We start from the raw sequence: 18223 nt of genomic DNA, 5'->3' as shown, positions 1-18223 counted from the left end.
TTGAACAAATGAAAACCAAATAACAGTAGGAAGAAACAGTTTCTGATTTTTGTATGTTTTTCTCTCTTGTTTATGTGTTTGTATACGCCTCTCTGCCTTTCCTCAACGATGTTTTCCTCTCCTTTCAAAATCCAGTATCAATTTTCAGTCTCCAAATCTGTCTGTGCTTTTTCTTTTTTAAAATTCAGTCTCTCCCCCTCTTTCAGTCTGAGTTCTCTCCTTTTATAGCCTAACTTCAGCCCCTTTTAGTTTGTTAAACATATCAGAAACCCCTTCCTTTCTTGCTGTTTTTCCACTCAACATTAAAATATGAAAACCTCCCATGAGATTCCTGACAGCCCTTTTAATTGGCTTATTAAACTAAAAGCAGACATGGGCAGCAAGAACATAATCTGACAGCATATGCTGTCAAACTATTTTAATCTTAACAAAGTCCTTTATGCACATGTTGTGCACAAGTGCACATGCCCCCCAATTCAGACTACAGTTACAGACCAAGACCTTTAAATTTCTGATTCAAGTACAAGAACTATAAGTAGTTAAACTCAATTCCTAATTTGATTTAAGTAGGATTTCAACAGAAAAACCAATCAAATTATTATCATTCAAAGCTTTGAACTTATTGACGATGTGTATTGACTCGACTATACTAATTACAACATATACAATCGAAAGCCATGATCAGAACTCTAACAGTATCAACATACAATTCAAATTGTACTGACTAAGCAAAAAGTTGTACTGGGGAATCAATTAATCAGTCAATTTCAAAGTTCAATTGATTGCACAACTCATACACATATACACATTATCAGTGAATGAAGAAGGACTTGACCAAATGCAAAGGCCCGGGCAAGGTGGACAGGACACAGTCGACTAATTAATTCAGAAATAAAAATCAACTAACATTTTGGGGCAATAAGCAAACATTTAATTACAACAAAACTCATGAACTGATAGAAAAGAAAACAAAAATACCTAAAATCTTGAAAAATCAGCAAACCCTAGCTCGGATTTGAATTAATCTTTCTTAGGGTTGAACGGACTTTAATCGAAGTGTTCTCAAATGAGAAACACTTCGATTAAGGTCCACTAGACCCTAATCACTTGGCTCAAACAAACACAAATCAGTCATGAGGAACCCTAGGGCTCCTAAAAGCAGATTTGGGATTTATGTTTCCCTGGTTAGATTCGGACCAAACCAAGCATGGTTTGGTCACGAGGGAGGTCCGGGGACTGCCTGGTGTGAAGCTGGGGTAGATCGGTGTAAGTCGAGGTCCGACTCGAATCTTCAAATGAAGATTCGAGAAGGTGGAAGGGGATTCGAGCTAAGTGGTTGATGGATTTGGGTTCAGGATGGTGAGGTGCATCTATGGTGTTAAGGTGGGGGTCACCGGCGTCCATGCCGCCGGGATTAATGGTGAGGGGAAAGGGGGCGGCTAAGGTTCTGAAGGGTTTAGGTCTGTTGGAGGGGATGACCTAAAGGCAGGGATGTTCGGATAGGGGGTGGGGTATGAGAGGGAAGCTTATATATGGGATGGATGGCTTGATCTCGGCCGTTAGATCAAACGCGATCAACGGCCTGGATCTGAAGGTCTAACTGAAACGATGTCGTTTAGCTTACTAAGGGTCACGGTTGGTTCGGGTAGAACGGGTCGGATCTGTTCGTGGGTACGGGGTATGTGATCTTGGCCGTTGATCATTCTGAGATCAACGGCCCAGATCAAGCACGACCCAAACGACGTCGTTTGGGATACTCCTGGGGCCGAACTGGACTGGACCGGATAATTTAGTTTGGGCTTGTCTTATTGGACTGGCCCAATCCGAAATCCATTTTCCTCTTTAATCCCTTAATTAAATTAAACAATACTAATAAAAACATTAAACAAACAATTAATCACACAATTAAAAAATAACATCACTTTATATTTTTACACACGACACATATATTTTGTTTTGATAAAAAATACAAAAGGGGAAGATCACAAATAAATACCGAAAATGTCACGTAAAATCCGAAAAATTGTGCAGGAGGACCAAACTACTATTATTTTGTTTCTTTTGGAGTGATTGTCGCGAAAACAAAAATCACGTGCTCACAGACATTATCATACCTGGAGCAATATAACCAATAGTTCCCAGAGTCTTGGCTTTGAGCAATGTTTCCTTCTTGTGCCAACATTTTTGCAATTCCAAAATCTGCCACATGAGCAATCAGATCCTGATCAAGAAGCAAGTTAGCCGGCTTTAGATCGCAGTGCACAATGGGCACAGTATAATCATGATGAAGATACTCCATGGCCAGTGCTACGTCGATCATTATATTGAGTCTTTCAACCAGGCTCAAACAATTTCTATCGGAGTATAACCTTTTGTCTAAGCTTCCATTAGGCATATACTCCAGTACCATCGCCACGAAATCCATATTTGAGCAAGTTGATACAATCTTGACCAAGTTCCTGTGCCTTACATTGCTCAAAATTTCACATTCTGAATCAAAAACTTTTAAAGCTCCTTGCCATTGCATATCAAAAACTTTGATTGCGAAGACATTATCACCAGACAACTTATCCTTGTATACTGTACCGGAACTTCCACTTCCTAGTAGGTTGGACTGACTGAAGTTTTCAGTAGCTTGGAGAAGCTCATAATAACTGATCTTCTGATGACCAATTCTGAATGAGGAATCTGATCCATTTTTGCTCTTCACATGCTTTTTCCTTGACCAAATCATCCATGTGAAAAACAATGCGACCAATATAAGAAATGTTGAAACAGCAGGTACTGTTGTTCCAAGGATAAGAGACTTTTTTCTTGTTGTCCTGCTGCCTTGAGCTGGACACAAAGGAATATGTAAGTCAGGTGCTCCACATAGTCTTGGATTTCCCATCAAGAATCGGTAACTAAGATTTGCAAATACCCCTTTCTTTGGAACTTCTCCTTGCAAGTTGTTGAAAGAAACATTGAGATACTTGAGATCTCGCAATAGCTCGAGAGACTTGGGAATCATACCAATTAGAACATTACTAGACAAATCCAAATACTCAAGAACTATTAGATTGTTAAATGTATTTGGCATGGGACCTTGAAATTCATTTCTTTACATATCTAGTGAAACTAGATTTTGAAGTGACCCTATGGAATTGGGTATTTCACCAAAAAACTTATTAAAATAGAGGTCCATGATGTTCACTGCTTTCAGGTTTCCAACATCAGAAGGTAAAAAACCATGCAGCAGGTTTTTGGACAAGTTCAGACCGTCAAGTTTTATTAATCTCCAGAAACTTGAAGGTAAGTTGTAGTTGAAATTGTTGGCAGCAATTGACATTTCTCTTAATTCAGTCAGATTACCAATACATGAAGGTATTGATCCTGACATTCTGTTTTCTCCGAAGTGCAAAACACCTAATCTTTGTATGCTGCACAGTTCAGTTGGAAAAGGCCCTTGTAATTTATTTCCAGTGAGGTACAGCCTTTCCAGGTTTTGCAGGCCAACAAAGGAGGGGTGCACATTACCGACAAGGTTATTATTTGCTAATCCCAGGTAAATCAAGCTACTTAAGTTTCCAAGGCTTATTGGAATACTGCCTCTAATCCCACAATTCGCTGCAGGAAGGACCTTCATTTTGCTTGATAAATTTCCTATTGATTCCGGAAACATTCCATTCAAAGGATTAGATTCAAGAATTAGGTACTCGAGATTCCTGCAATTTACCAATGAATTCAGGAAGTCAAGATATGTGGCTCCAGGCTTGTTTCCCAATAAATTGTTTTGCAGATTAAGATTCTTAAGGTGCACCAGGTTACCTAACATCATGGGAATTTGTCCACTAAAACTATTGTTTGCAACTTCAAGATACACAAGCTTTGAGGCATTGCATATTGCAGATGTAAATCCCCACTAAATTGGTTGTGTGAAAGAAAAATCTCCTGCAAATTAGGCAGCCAAGTACCAAGATCATGAGGAACATGTCCATTTAAGTAATTATGCCTGGCTTTGAAGATTTCAAGCGACGAGATATTGAATAAGCTGGACGGAATGGCACCAGAAATTCGATTATATTCAAATTCAAACCAGACCAATTCATGCAACTTACCAAACTCACTTGGAATATTTCCTTGCATATCATTTTCAGTGAACAAGAGATAAGCTTTGATTCATTAGATAGAGAAGCAGGGATTTTCTCAGTTATCCTATTGCTGTCCAGAAAAAGACGCTCAAAGATAGGAAGATAATTACCCAAATCACTTGGAAGTTCCCCTGAGAAGGTATTTATGGACAAATCTACAATTTGCAATCCTGAAATGTTGAAAATTGAAGCAGGTATTGAACCAGTGAATCTATTGCCACGAAAGGAAAGGAAAGGAGCTTCAAATTGGAAAGATCACCTAGTTCAGATGGTATTTCACCCTCCAAATCATCATTTTCATGTAGATAAAAGTATTCTAGCTTTGATAAGTTTCCTAATAAAGATGGAATCTTGCCTGTGAGGTTATTGTTGTTGAGACGCAAAAACCCGAGTTGGTTTAAAAGGCCAAGTTCTTGGGGTATACTTCCTTTGATCATGTTATCTGATAAATGAAGTTGTTGAAGTAAGTGACAACGGCTTAAGTTTGGAGGAATGGTTCCTTGAAGAGAATTCCCGGTCAGATTCAGAAGTCTCAGTTGTTGCAAGAAGCCGAATTCACTTGGCAAATTGCCGTTCAAGTCATTGCTACTAAGATCAAGAACAGCAAGTTGAGTCAAGTTGCCAATGTCTGAAACAATACTTCCTTGAATGGCCAAATTAGGAAGTTGCAAACCTCTAACTCTCTGGTTCAAGCAAGAAACTCCATACCAGCTGCACAAGTGTGTTTCTGAGGTCCAGTTTTTGGACAAAATGTTGTGAGGTTCCAATAAAAGGCTAGACTTAAATGCTAGTAAAGCAGCGTAATCAGTGAAGTTGGTTTGTTTAGCTAAACAAGGTGGACAAAACAAGACCAAAAGTGCAAGAAACTCAATCAGAATGTTCATGATTAGTGATTTCGGATTCTTTTTCTTACTAAGAGAAGGGCTGAAGGTAGAAACTCTGCTGATCAAACTACAAAATACTAGGTTGGTGGTGGACTGGTGATCGGAAGAATTCAACTCCTTTTACTTTTCTTAGATGGAAGAATTTAATTTCAATTGGATCTACTCAACCACAAAAGCAGAAAAGCCAGCTCGTGAGGTGAGCATTATTCAAAGTCATCTAATGACACTAATCAACGTGGAATTCCAGAACTTCCCAACACGAGCGTTACTCTATCGCTATATTCCTAACTGGATCATAAAGACTAACTCATGAGATAAGGATTGTCTAAAACTATATAAAGAGATTACAATTCATACGCTCGTGACTCTAACAGTATGTGGAAAGTTTTTTCCGAAGCACCATGAAATCAGATTTTTCTTAATCCTTGCACCCTATAAGAATTTCTGGTTAACTTTAAAATAGAGTTGTTTCTTTATGCTTAGTGGTAATCGTGTTTATATGCCCAACCCACTATTATGTTTTAGTGGGATGGCCGTATCAATATTATATAACATCAAAGGAAACAAAGGTTAAAGAAAAGGGAAGATCAAGATTAATGGCTATATATTAAGCTATTTTGTGCCAGCATATGTGCTAAAGTTGTGCCATACTCACACAAAGAGGTAGTAAGAAATTCATCATCTATATATTGAAAAAGAGAGAGGTGGAGTGTTATCATATTGCTGTCCAGAAAAAAAAGGCACTCAAGGCTAGCAAGATAATTATCCAAATCTATATCTAATTGTAACAAGGGTTGAAAACTGATTTAATTGAAGGGGTCCATGATGCAACCCATCATCTACATCCGCAGTTAGCTTAAAACCTAAAATCACATTAGATAGATAGGAGCAAAATGGACCATTTGCAGTCTTGGAAATGTATTCTGTCAGAGGAACAGGAAGAAAGTCAAAAACATTACGTATGTCATAGGTTGGATAGTAAACGTCTCATTTTAACTATTATGTTTGACTTATTCATCCAGATTAGCTATTATAAAACTCTATTTTTTTTTGCTATGATATTATACTAAATATAGTATTATTTTGGGACACACATAGTTCTCAACTTGTTTCCGAATAGTATAGTATATAACTTCTCGACCAGCATTCTAAACTATGTTCTAAACTACGCCAAGCCTTTTTTGACCAAGATGCCAAAAATTCTTTTTTTTTATACAGAAAATGCTTATTAGAGAGTTGAGGTGTTTGGCAAAAGCTTTTATGAAAACATCAAGTGCGCTTGAGCAGCAGTAAAGTTGTATTTAAGAAGTTGAAAATAATAACTTCTCCCTAGAAACTCTTTGAAGCTTGCCCAAGCACACATTGCAACTCTAATATTGGAGAAGTATTTTCCAGATCGATTAGTCAAACACAACCGACTACTCTCCAAAAGTACTTTTTGAAAAAACACATCACACAAAAAATACTTTTCAAAATAAGCAAAGTTTGAAAGCTTAGCATTAGATAAATTAAAAGTATCTAGCTTGCGCTTCAAGCGGACATATTCTAAAATTTTGCAACAAAGACAACCGTTAGAAGCTCAACTGTCCATATATATCTGTCCATATATATGTATATGTTTTAAACCTTTCCAATAGACAATTGTTGAGATCCGAAAATTTAAAAGAAACCTGAGTTTAGAGGTTAAAAACTCACTGATTTACCTGTTATTTTTTTCCTTCACTTTTTCCACACACACTTATTCCATTCAACAACTGATGCAGATACTTGACGATCGTTGCTTTCTTTTGTTTTATTCTTTTTCTCTGGAGGATTGATCCTGGATTGTGTATCACTGAACCCGTATAATGAGCTAACTATAACAACTTTCCATCCTTCTACTGATATTATGCCTATATACATGCATACATTTATATTACAAGGTTGGATCGGCCAACTTTAGCAGATGTGGCACAACTCTCACTTATCCAAAAAGCTGCTGCATACTCCTGCTCTATATAAGTGCAAACCAGAAGATGTTGCAACTGTAATGCTGGTGTTTGCTGGTGCAAATAAGACATCACCTTCACAAACAATCTCGTCTGATGATGTGTTCATTGTTCCCTCTCCCTCCATGACCAGAAAAATAGAGGGACCAAGAATAGCAGGGAATTCAGCCGTTGATTTTTCGGGAAGAATACAGCGATCGACCTCAAATTCATCAAAAGGAGGAATGAACCTCATAGTGTATGGATTTACTGCAGTACCGTTCAGAATTTCAGGAAAACCCTGCAGCAAAGAACAAATTTATATGTGTAGATAAATAAGCAGACACCCAATACCATTTTAATTGCACTTAAGAGTCTTGCCAAATATTTAGCCTTCCCACGCAGCCAAAAATGTGGAATAGCCCAATAGAAACTACAAATAGGGTATACACGGAGATGTTCTAAATATAATTGATGCATATTACGCATCAATTGACAAGACAAGTGACTTGAACACTTGAAACATTCTTGATGGAAATTAGACTCTTGAAAGATGCTTAATATATGCATCATAATGCTAAATGTCCTAACCAATTTTATTCAGTAACTCGATGTCAGAATAATGCAACTCTTTCCTAACCTTTGTCAACTCCGAATGTTTTGAAGTACATAAAAAGGTTGCTGCTATACTCAAATTCCAATCAGGAAGTTCAATTTTAAAGAATGACCTTAATGGTGTCTGTGACAGTACGTACCTGTCTGTAAGTGAGCATTGAGCATAGAGTTTTAACATCCCGGTGTTTTGGAGTTAAGCCAGCACGTACCACGTTGTCTGATGTTGCCATGATTTCAACACAATCACCATATATATAAGCATGAGGTTCATTTGCCCCTAAATACAAAGCTTCACCAGGTTTGAGTTTTACATAATTTAACAAGAATGCAGCCAAGACACCAACATCAGCTGGATACTGCTTCTCGAGTCTTAGGACCACTTGTTCTTTCTCAGTCAGCTGCCTTGCCTACAATGTGAAAGATGAAAAAGTCATAATTACCATCCACATGAATAAGTCTCCACCATGCAAAAGTACAAAAAGAAGAATTACAACTAGTGCTGAGATTTACAAACACATACTAACTTATAGCTTACCATGGACTATTGTGAGTTTACCTGATTTTTAATGTGTAGGCGACTAATCAGCCTGGCTATCACTTCAGCAATCATATCCTTACTTGCTGACATTATCTCAGTAAACACTGATTGTAGCACTAGTTTAACTTTCTCCTTTTCACCATCCTCATTCAAGTCTAATACTTGCTCTGCACATGCGTTACCAACCACTTCGATAATCTCGGGCACAGTTTGAACAATCAACTTAAGCTCCTACAAAAATTCATAAGTATTGGTTAAATCACATCGAACTTGTCTTTTTGTATTTCAAATACTCATGGAAGTTTAAGTCCATTTATTATCGCAAGCTAAAGAGCACAACAGATACTGCTTCTCAAGTGAGCCAACTACCTAACTAAGTATAAGTTACACCATTCTTCTATGTGCAATATTAGCGCTTATGCTACAATAAGATTAAGGACCAGGATAAAGCAAATGTAACTATGCCAGTTCCAAAGTTGAAAACACTGCAAATATTATAGACCAAAACAAAATTTTAATTTAAACAATTCCATAAACTCCTTTTTCTTTTAAAACAGACAGGTCTATGTACATGGCAGCAGCCAGGTGGGATTTTTATCTACCACACTGAAGCACCTCTTCCTCTAAAACGCAACTCAATGATTATAAATCTAAATAAAACAAGTTGCTTAACTGTGGCAGAGCTCATTTTAAGGGGATTGTAAATTTAAGGGCACCCCAAATGTGCATTACTCTAGAGTATAGTCTAACAAAATTCCAAAATTTTTAACTAGACCTACAAAACAACAAAGATGTTGAGTACCTCAAGACTTATAAATCCACATAAGGCCTCAAATTCTGTCAATGCCAATGCCATCTCCGGTTTGTGATTGTCATCCTTATAAACATCCGGGAGCTCACTATGCAGACGAGTGGCCAAATCCTTGTCTGGATGGGCCTGTATGGACAAAGCTTTTGCAACAGAAAGTACCTAAAAGTCGACACACGTTAGACACTTATCAATGCCATACTGATAGACAACTACTACAAAGGGATTTAGCTCATCCAAAATGTATCAAGTTAACTTAAATAAATAGAATTGTCTCCTTATATGATATTTGGAGTACTCTCAACTCTTGTATTTCTACTTCTAATTTTATATTGACTCCACTACTACATGAAAGAGTGAACTTTCTTCATATGATTTTTAAATGTTTATAAATATAAAAAAAAAATCATGAACTGAACTACTTTTAATGTAGTTCCTCCGTATCAAAATCTCTCTTAATTTTTTGCTTAAAAATGAAATCTATGTTCGAATTGAAACCAAATGTTAGATAATTTGGCCCTGAATCAGTAGCTATTATAGAGGAATATAATTATACGGGAGAGCATATAATGAAAAATCAAAACTTGATACGACTCCAAAGGAAACTGGCCAACAATCCAGTAGCTTTGGCTCACACCGTGTTAATAAATCTAGCAAATATTAAATTTCGAAAGCAGTAACTCAGATGGGTAGAGTTGCAACAAAAAATAGGAATTCTTAGACAAACGATTGAAGGGAGCAAACCTTGAAGAGAAAAGGAAGGTTGGAACCCCACTTGTTCACAATCTTATCTCCAACAACACTTGGGTTGCTTTCAATCCAATTCTTCAATGTCAACGCCAATCCATTCTCAGCTGCTCCTTTCACAAGATAAGAAGGCCCAGAATCGTGAGTACCCATCCAAAATTCCGCATAAGGCTTGTCCTGCTCAATAGTATGGTCACCAGTATTGCGCGAATATAGGCGCGCCACACGAGATTCCTTCCCCGGTCTTCCCCAATCGTAATTCTTCACACAACCCTTCAACCTCACCACCCCTCCTCCTTCCTCCATTAAAAAAAAAACAAAAATTCGAGTTACTCTACGAAACTTGTAGTAGTCTCTGTTTATGTTAAAGTGAAAGGAAAGTCTACGAAGAAGGATGAGGATTATGGGGTGCAGAGGAGCAATAAATATTTGCTGCTTCTCTATTCAAAGAAGCGAGGGGGGCTTCTTCTGTTTGAAGGCAAACTGTTCAAAGGAGGGAACGAGGAATAATCAAAGGAGGACGGATTTAATAAATAGGAGTAATTTTTAGCGTTATCACGCAAGGTTGCGGTTTCACACATATAATAAATAAGAGAAAAGATTTAATATTGTCAATTGTCAACCTCTTAATAGTAGTAATACTGTACAAAATCAGATTTTGTCAACTTAAGGATAATCAATACAAAATTATATTTTTTTCAAGCTACTAGGAGTAGTTATTAATGCAAATTTGGATTTTATTTGCATTGAACACGGTAAAGCCCACAAAGTCATAAAATAATTTTATCAGAGTGACTTTTATAGTATTTAATTTAATTTTATATTTTTATAAGAAATTATTTTCACTACTAGTACTTGTAAATTTTTTTGATAACTAAAATATATTATTAATTACCAGTAAATAATACAAAATTACTGCTTAACACATTTTGTTAGTCGGAGGTGTACATAGATCGGGTTTGTTCGATTTTTATCAAAACCAAATCAAACAAAGTATATCAATTTGGATTAGTTCGTTTTTGTTGGATTTTTTCAGGTTTTTTTGTAATATAAATATTATTTCAATCTTACTTTGGTAAATTTTTTATAAGTAAATATATATTTATTAATTACCAGTAAATAATACTCCCTCCGTTTTAATTTATGTGAACATATTTCTTTTTTAGTTCGTGCCAAAAAGAATGACTTCTTTCCTTATTTGGAAACAATTTACTTTTACACAAAGATTTATAGCCACACATAATTATGTGCCTCATTAGACCACAAGATCAAAAGTCTTCTCTCTTTCCTTAAACTATGTGCCCAGTCAAATGAGTTCACATAAATTGAAACGGAGGGAGTACAAAATTGCAGCTTAACACATTTTGTTAGTTGTCTTAAGCAACTGGTGCAAAATATACTAATAGCATGTTTGGCCAAGTTTCAAAAATTAGCTTATTTTGAAAGGTATTTTTTTTCAAAAGTGTTTTCCTCAAAAATATTTTTGGTGAGAAGCAGCTCGTATTTGGCTAATTAATTTGAAAAGTACTTCTGAGCAACAATTAGTGTTTGACGAAGCTTTAAAAAGTGATTCTAATAAGTATTTTTTTCAAAAGTGCTTTTTCAAAAAAGGTGTTTTTGCGAAAAAGCTAAAATTTTCTACTTCTCCAAAACAGGCTTCTATTCAAAAGCACTTTTTTCTTCTAAAAACTTTGTCAAACACTTTAACTTTAAAAAAAATACTTTTGGTTTTGGGGAAGCTTGGTCAAACAAGCTATAACTCGCTATGACACTACTAAGGGGTCATTTGGTAGGAGTTATATAAGAATAGTGCTAAATGAAATGTATTACTCCATGTTCAGATTACTTTTTATATATCATTGTTTGGTATATTAAAGCATTACATAATTTCTAAATAAATTGATTGCTTACAAAAATATTCTCCACATTCTTAAACTTCCACTTTCACTACCAGCCAAGAGGTTGTAAGTTCAAGTCTCCCCAAGAGCAATGTGAGAAGTTTTTGGAGGGAAGGATGCGGGGGTCTATTTGGAAACAGTCTCTCTATCCCAGGGTAGGGGTAAGGTCTGCGCACACACTACCCTCCCCAGACCCTACTAAGTGGGATTATACTGGGTTGTTGTTGTTGTTGTTGTATTCTTAAACTTTGCATACTATTTTTATTGCAAAAGTTTATTACCCTCCACATTCTTTACTCTCTCTAAAGTGAACTTCTTTTTACGGGGAGCACAATTAAAAGAGAAAATTAATGAAATATTAAAGTTAAAATAGAAGAAAATTTTAATTTCTATGACATATAATACAAAATACTAATTATTAAAAAAGGTAGATTTTGAGCAAATAAAAAAAATTCATGCAGTTTATACTTTGAACGAATTTAAAACTAAAATTAATATTAAATATGACATTATTTTGATTAAAGTAAAATGCTAAAGGGAAAAGCTAATTAAAATATCACAATATAAAAATATACAAGATATGGTGGAAAGTATTTGGAATATGTTTTGAGGGGTTGGATTATGTCTTTAATAATATTTATGCAAGTATTAAAAACTCTTTCATTGCTAAGCCTAATACCATGGTTTGCTACGTATTAATTATACGTAGAATAATACCAAATATGATATATAATTAGTTATACATAAATTAAAAAAATATACCAAATAAGTAATAAGTAATGCACAAAACTAATGACTACATTATTTTTTTCTAATAACCCCATGCCAAAGGACTCCTAAGGGGTAGGGCATACCTCCTAGGGAGGTTTCTTTTCCCCTTCGAGTAAACAAGATAAGAGAGAAAAACTCAAATCTAAGTAAAGAAAACTCAACGGCCAAAAAGAACGCGTTTGAAGCGATATATTACATGCTAGTTGATGCCCTGGCATTACACATGCATGCAAACAATATCATCTGTTGCTTCGCTTCTCAAACACTCTCACATTTCTCTGATCTATCCCGATAGAATGAATAGTCTCAGCATACACCAATTAAAATGTATTACTTCATCTGTTTTAAATTGGATGATATACCTTTTTTTAGTATGTTTCAAAATAAATAACATATTTTTAACTTTTGAAATAATTTAACTTTAATTTTTCATTTTACCTATTTTATCCTTAACGAGAAGCTTTTATAACCATACAAAATGTCAGGACCTCACAAAACTTTTATCCCTACCATAAGTTTCAAAAAAAAATTCTTTCTTATACTCCATGCCGAATCAAACTACCTCATCTAAATTAAAACGGAGGGAGTAGCAGTAATTGTGCTTTGCCTTCAGCATTATTCTTTAGAGTCCACTGTAAAGCGATGCTCCCATGTAGCCACATAATATTGTAAGGATTCTTCTGAAGCCATATATTATCAGTAGTCTGCTCCACATATACATACATATGTGGCAAAAGTACATTCAACAAATATGTAATCCCTGCTTTCAAGATAAATTTGACAGAATACATAATTTGTATTAACATTGAGTCCTCATTTAGCAAGTCTGTCAGTACTAGTGAGCAGCTTATCCTGAAGGTGAAGCCACGTAGTAAATATAACCTTTGGCGCCTTGCATCATTTTTTGAACATTAATTAAACACTTCCATGATACCCTATCAGAGTTTCCAGGTACATGTAAATACAACTCATGTCTTATCATCCGTGTTTGTATCTTCTTTGGTCACAAAATCAGTATGTCTTGTACTAATAATTTTTCTAACCATCTAACAAGCTTGTTTTGGAAATGCTATCAATATATAATATAACAACAAGAATTCTTTTGAAGAAAGATATGTAAAAAAAATAAGTTATACTCTCTCGATTCCAGTTGTTGCGATGATGTTTGATTAGATATAGAATTTAAAAAAGAAAAAGAGACTTTTGCAATTTATGATCTAGAATAACCTATATATTTATTTGTGTGGCTATAAATTATCTTATTAAGGGTAAATCTAACATTTTTAAGCTAAACTACTGTTGGAGTGCTAAATATAAATGTATTATTATTTTTAAAATTAACTAAAAAGGATATATAGAGTATCACATAAATTAAGTCGGGGAGTAAATAATTGATAGTACAAAAACTTATAGATCACTTTAATTAATTTAAATTTGAAATATAATCATTAATATTGATAAATTGATATGTTAAGTTTAGTGCAGATATCAAGAAAAAGGAAAATGTTTATGTTAAATTTGGGGGCACCAGGGAGAAAAAGGAAATATGCAACTACTTATCTTTTGGGTATATTAATATTGAAATATGCTCCGAATTGCGGAAGAGTCACGCACGCCGTCATGATCTCAAATCTCAAGCGGTGCCTTTCTTTTTTCTGCTTCCACAGTACACGTCATGCTTGGGCACACCTTTACGTATTGTAATAAATAAATAAAATATTTGACTTCAAACACGTCACTTATTCTTCTTTTTCATTTTTTTTACGATATAAATTGGTAACTGAAATTCTACCGTTCTAATTAACGGCGTCTAATTAATCGCCATATACAAGTTTTAATCTTATTAAGTTTCCTAGCCACTCTTGTCTAGCTGGATTGATCATGTTGTTTTGTTGAATTTTTGTTTTTTGTCTTTTAAATGCTGGTATTTTAAAAAAAAAAAAAACATTTTAACTGGAGAGGCAGTGTTTTTATATGATACGAAGAAACCAAATTCGAGTATGTCATGTCAAATGTTTTATGTTAGCCGCCTAAGGGGATATCGATATCTCGGGATTGGAGAACAAGAAATGCGTGAGGTTAAAGAACAGATATATAGGAAAAGAAGTAAAGTGGTTTGCAACTTGGCATAAATATTCTAAAATTGGCTATGCAAAACAAACTTCAGCAATGAAAAATATTTATGAGCTGATAACATTTATACTTCAAAATAATCTTTATCAACTTCAATTGTTACTAATACTTTTTTTCTTTTCTCAACCTTCAATCAAATATATTTCATATGTTAAAATTTGTAAATTAAAGTGATAATACATCATATTTTCTTTAAAATATGTTGTTTAAAGTATTGAGGCACTTATCATAAAAATATTTGATACGTAACATTTTTTTATGAAGGGTATTTAACAAGTTCGATAAGGATTTCGAATTCATTTTTTTTAACTTGCTTCAATGATTTTGTTATCCATCTTGCATGATTTAATCGTATAATCAGTAATCTGTATGGTTTTGGCATAAAATAAGTACTTCACAAATACAAACCTTTGGTCTTAGTAGCTAGGTTCTAGTACTTCATTGTTGGAAGACCAATCTCCCCTAATTAACTAATAATATGTCATAATTGGAAGTGTTTTACTTAATACTTGGCATTAACTTCCCAAGTGTCAATATGCCAAGAAACTTTAGCATTAGCGCCATGAAATACAGTAGATAGTATGCGGTTTGTTACTTTAATTTGTATTGAGACTTGGCCGTAAGCAATAAATTTTTAGCTCTATACCGTAATCGACGGACAATTCCGGGAGAAATTTGTTTATGATTGTATACAGTAGAAATCGGGCTCGGCTATGACATGATAGATCCGGCTCAGAACGTGAGGGACTAAAGATCGACCCCAAGTCCCACTGGGCCAGAACCCGAAATCGAAATGTCTGTCCTCGAGAACATTGAGCCCGTGATCCCGGAATCGACCCTGACCCCGAACGAGCTTGAGGAAACATTGTCAGCGTAACCAACAGAAGACCGAAATAACATAAGGCTGAAATATCCGTGACTAGACGGATATTAAAGTGAAAATCTCGGCACGTATCAATAAGGAACCGGCAAAACAACAAATCAAAAGATTTTTACCTTTTATAGAATTGCACCTAAAGTAGGATTCACTTACTATATAAAGGGGGTCTGATTACTTGTAAAGGACATTGTAACACACATTCCAAAGTAGTATATTATTAATTTCTTTCTTTAAGCTCTTGTTCTTCTGTATCTTGATTTTGATCAAATTGCATCCAATTCAAGTGAGACTTACTTTCCAAGACTATAACTGTTCAAGTTGTGCGGTTTGAATTTACTATCATTGTTCACTTTAATTGCAATTTAATTTATCGATTTGTGTCAAATTAATTCATGTATCTTTAAAACCACTTACAAATTCAATTGTTATTGATTTTGAGGGTAAACAGTTTGGCACCCACCGTGGGGCTAAGGATAATAGTGGTTATTTGATATAAATTTCTATAACACACGCTACTTTACACTTGTTCTTTGAAGTGCCTCTAATTTCAGGTTAAAGCTCAGAATGTCAAACTCACAATTAGCACCCCGACCTGTTGACAATGAGTCCGGCCACCAGGGTGAAAATAACAACATAGCGCTCGATAATGAGGTACCGCCCGTTGATCCCATCGGAATTCCAGTCGCGGACCCGTTAGATGCTAACTCGCATGTGGCTATCAACACAAATCTGCCTACCGACCCTAAGCATAGAATCTATGGTGGAGCCTGATTGATAGTGCAAAATACTCAAAACAATGGAGGGGACGAGATTAATTTACGGATGATCTTCGAAATGTTACAGGCTCAACATGCGACTATAGCTCAATTACAGAACCAAAGCCGTACACCGAGTAGAATTGAACCCGATCTGTCCCAGGAAATCACCCGTAGGGACGAACCAGTCGTAGAGAGGTCGAATGGAAATGAATCGGGGACTAACACCGAGATCATAAAAATGCTCGAGGAGCTGACAGAATGGATGGAATCAGGAAGAAAAAAATCGAAGCAAATGACAAAAAGGTAGAAACCTACAATTCCAGGGTCGACCAAATCCCGTGAGCCCCGTCGATACTGAAAAGCCTAGATTCCAAGAAGTTCGTGCAAAAACCATTCCCTTTGAGTGTGGATCCAAAACCGATCCCTAAAACATTTTGCATGCCCGATATTCCTAAGTACCCGAGCCGAATAAGCATGTTACCTCCTACACATGCGCCATCAAAGGGAACGACTTAGAGGATGATGAGATCGAGTCTGTCATGTTGAAAAAATTCGGAGAAACGGATGGAACGGATGGACCTACCACTAGTCGCTGATGATTGAGTAGTTCAAGTTTTTACCCAGGGACTCAATGTTTGAAGCTCGGTGGCTTCATAGCAGTTGAAGCAAAATATGATATAATATCCGGGTATTACTTGGGACAACATGCATAACCGGTATCAATCAAAAATAAGAGTCGAAGATGACCAACTTGGGGTCCGTTTATCCCGTCAGAACCGTTGACGGAGTCAAGAGAGATATCGATCGTGAACCTATCGTCCTTACAATAGATATCAAAGAAGTAGTGGGTCCATGCGGAATTCTATGCGAAGTGAAAGGAGAAGTGATCTGGTCAGAACAACTGGGGACTCATGTGCAAGAACAGTTTCTACAGGCATATCAAGCCTAAGGAAGCACCGAGGTTATCCGAATATAACTTTAACGTTGATGTTGTCGCCATTGTATCAACTATCGGACGCATCAAAGACACAAATGGCCTTGACCCCTACAATCTGATCCTGCCCAAAGGGATCCTAACCAGATGTGCAAATATCATGGCACTCATGCCCACAGGACAGAGGATTGCCGACAATTGAGAGAGGAAGTAGCACGTCTATTCAACAACGGGTACCTTTGAGAATTCCTTAGCGACTGAGCCAAGAACCATTTCAGGAATAGGGAATCTAATAAACAAACTGAACAAAAAGAACCTCAACACATCATTAACATGATCATTGGTGGGGTCGATATCCCTCAAGTGTTGAAACACACTAGGGTATCCATCACAAGGGAAAAACGTACTCGAGATTACATACCGGAAGGAACCTTGTCATTCAACAACGAGGACACAGAAAGGATCGTGCAGCCCCACAATGATGCACTGGTAATATCTGTACTCATAAATAAATCTCGAGTTAAGCGTGTGTTAATTGATTCAGGTAGCTCACAAAACATCATCTGATCGAGGGTCATAGAACAACTCGATCTACAAGATCAAATCGTACCTACAGTCCAAGTTCTGAACGGATTCACCATGACATGTGAAACCACTATGGGGGAGATAACATTACCAGTGCATGCCACCGGGACATTCCAAGAGGCCAAGTTTTATGTGATTGAAGGAGACATGAGGTACAACGCCTGTTCAAGAGGTCGTGGATCCACAACATGAGGGTAGTGCCCTCACCTCTTCACCAAGTGTTAAAATTCCCAATGCCAGGTGGGATTAAAACAATCTACAGGGAACAATAAGCCGCAAAGGGAATGTTTGCAGTCGAAGAGGTGATTCCAATATCAACACTCGCAACGTCAAAGGAACCAAGTTCTAGTACAAAGCAAGAGGCTAAATAGCAACTACCGACACCGGGCACAACCCAATTGGATAAACAGGGGACTGATGAAGACGATAATTACGGGGTTCCCAGATCTTTTATAGTCCCCGATGATTCTTAAGCCACTAAATCAACGGTCGAGGAGTTGGAACATGTCATATTTATCGAGCATCTACCCGAACAGAAGGTAAACCTAGGCACGGGGTTAATTCCCGAGCTTAGG

General features: G+C 36.2%; 2 protein-coding genes across 2 annotated transcripts; both read right to left on the bottom strand.

Moving 5' to 3' along the window:
• Window positions 1-1959: 1959 nt before the first annotated feature.
• On the bottom strand, window positions 1960-5014 carry LOC104210079 (receptor kinase-like protein Xa21). The gene is made up of 4 exons (XM_070166721.1): window positions 4486-5014; window positions 4098-4300; window positions 3165-3901; window positions 1960-3098 (listed from the first exon to the last, which is right to left on the bottom strand). Exons 1-4 carry the CDS (start codon window positions 5012-5014, stop codon window positions 2048-2050), a joined length of 2520 nt encoding a protein of 839 aa, XP_070022822.1. The 3' UTR covers window positions 1960-2047.
• A 1475-nt stretch (window positions 5015-6489) lies between these two features.
• Window positions 6490-10206, bottom strand: LOC104210078 (mannose-6-phosphate isomerase 1-like). The gene is made up of 5 exons (XM_009758882.2): window positions 9687-10206; window positions 8937-9104; window positions 8153-8365; window positions 7737-8003; window positions 6490-7282 (listed from the first exon to the last, which is right to left on the bottom strand). Exons 1-5 carry the CDS (start codon window positions 9993-9995, stop codon window positions 6974-6976), a joined length of 1266 nt encoding a protein of 421 aa, XP_009757184.1. The 5' UTR covers window positions 9996-10206; the 3' UTR covers window positions 6490-6973.
• Window positions 10207-18223: the final 8017 nt, after the last annotated feature.

Source organism: Nicotiana sylvestris, chromosome 2 (assembly GCF_000393655.2).
Source record: "Nicotiana sylvestris chromosome 2, ASM39365v2, whole genome shotgun sequence".
NCBI lineage: Eukaryota > Viridiplantae > Streptophyta > Magnoliopsida > Solanales > Solanaceae > Nicotiana > Nicotiana sylvestris.
Note: the sequence above shows the minus strand (reverse complement) of the source record. Positions and strands in the feature narration are given on the sequence as shown.

Excerpts from the sequence above, each read along its gene's own strand:
- LOC104210079 (XM_070166721.1), bottom strand. The coding sequence starts at position 5,014 with ATGAACATTCTGATTGAGTTTCTTGCACTTTTGGTCTTGTTTTGTCCA. Across the intron at positions 4,301-4,485 it reads CAACAACAATAACCTCACAG|GATTGCAAATTGTAGATTTG; the intron begins GCAAGATTCCAT and ends TCAACATTTCAG. Across the intron at positions 3,099-3,164 it reads ATGGACCTCTATTTTAATAA|AAATGAATTTCAAGGTCCCA; the intron begins GTTTTTTGGTGA and ends AGATATGTAAAG.
- LOC104210078 (XM_009758882.2), bottom strand. The coding sequence starts at position 9,995 with ATGGAGGAAGGAGGAGGGGTGGTGAGGTTGAAGGGTTGTGTGAAGAAT. Across the intron at positions 8,366-8,936 it reads GTGGATTTATAAGTCTTGAG|GAGCTTAAGTTGATTGTTCA; the intron begins GTACTCAACATC and ends GAATTTTTGTAG. Across the intron at positions 7,283-7,736 it reads CAATGCTCACTTACAGACAG|GGTTTTCCTGAAATTCTGAA; the intron begins GTACGTACTGTC and ends TCTTTGCTGCAG.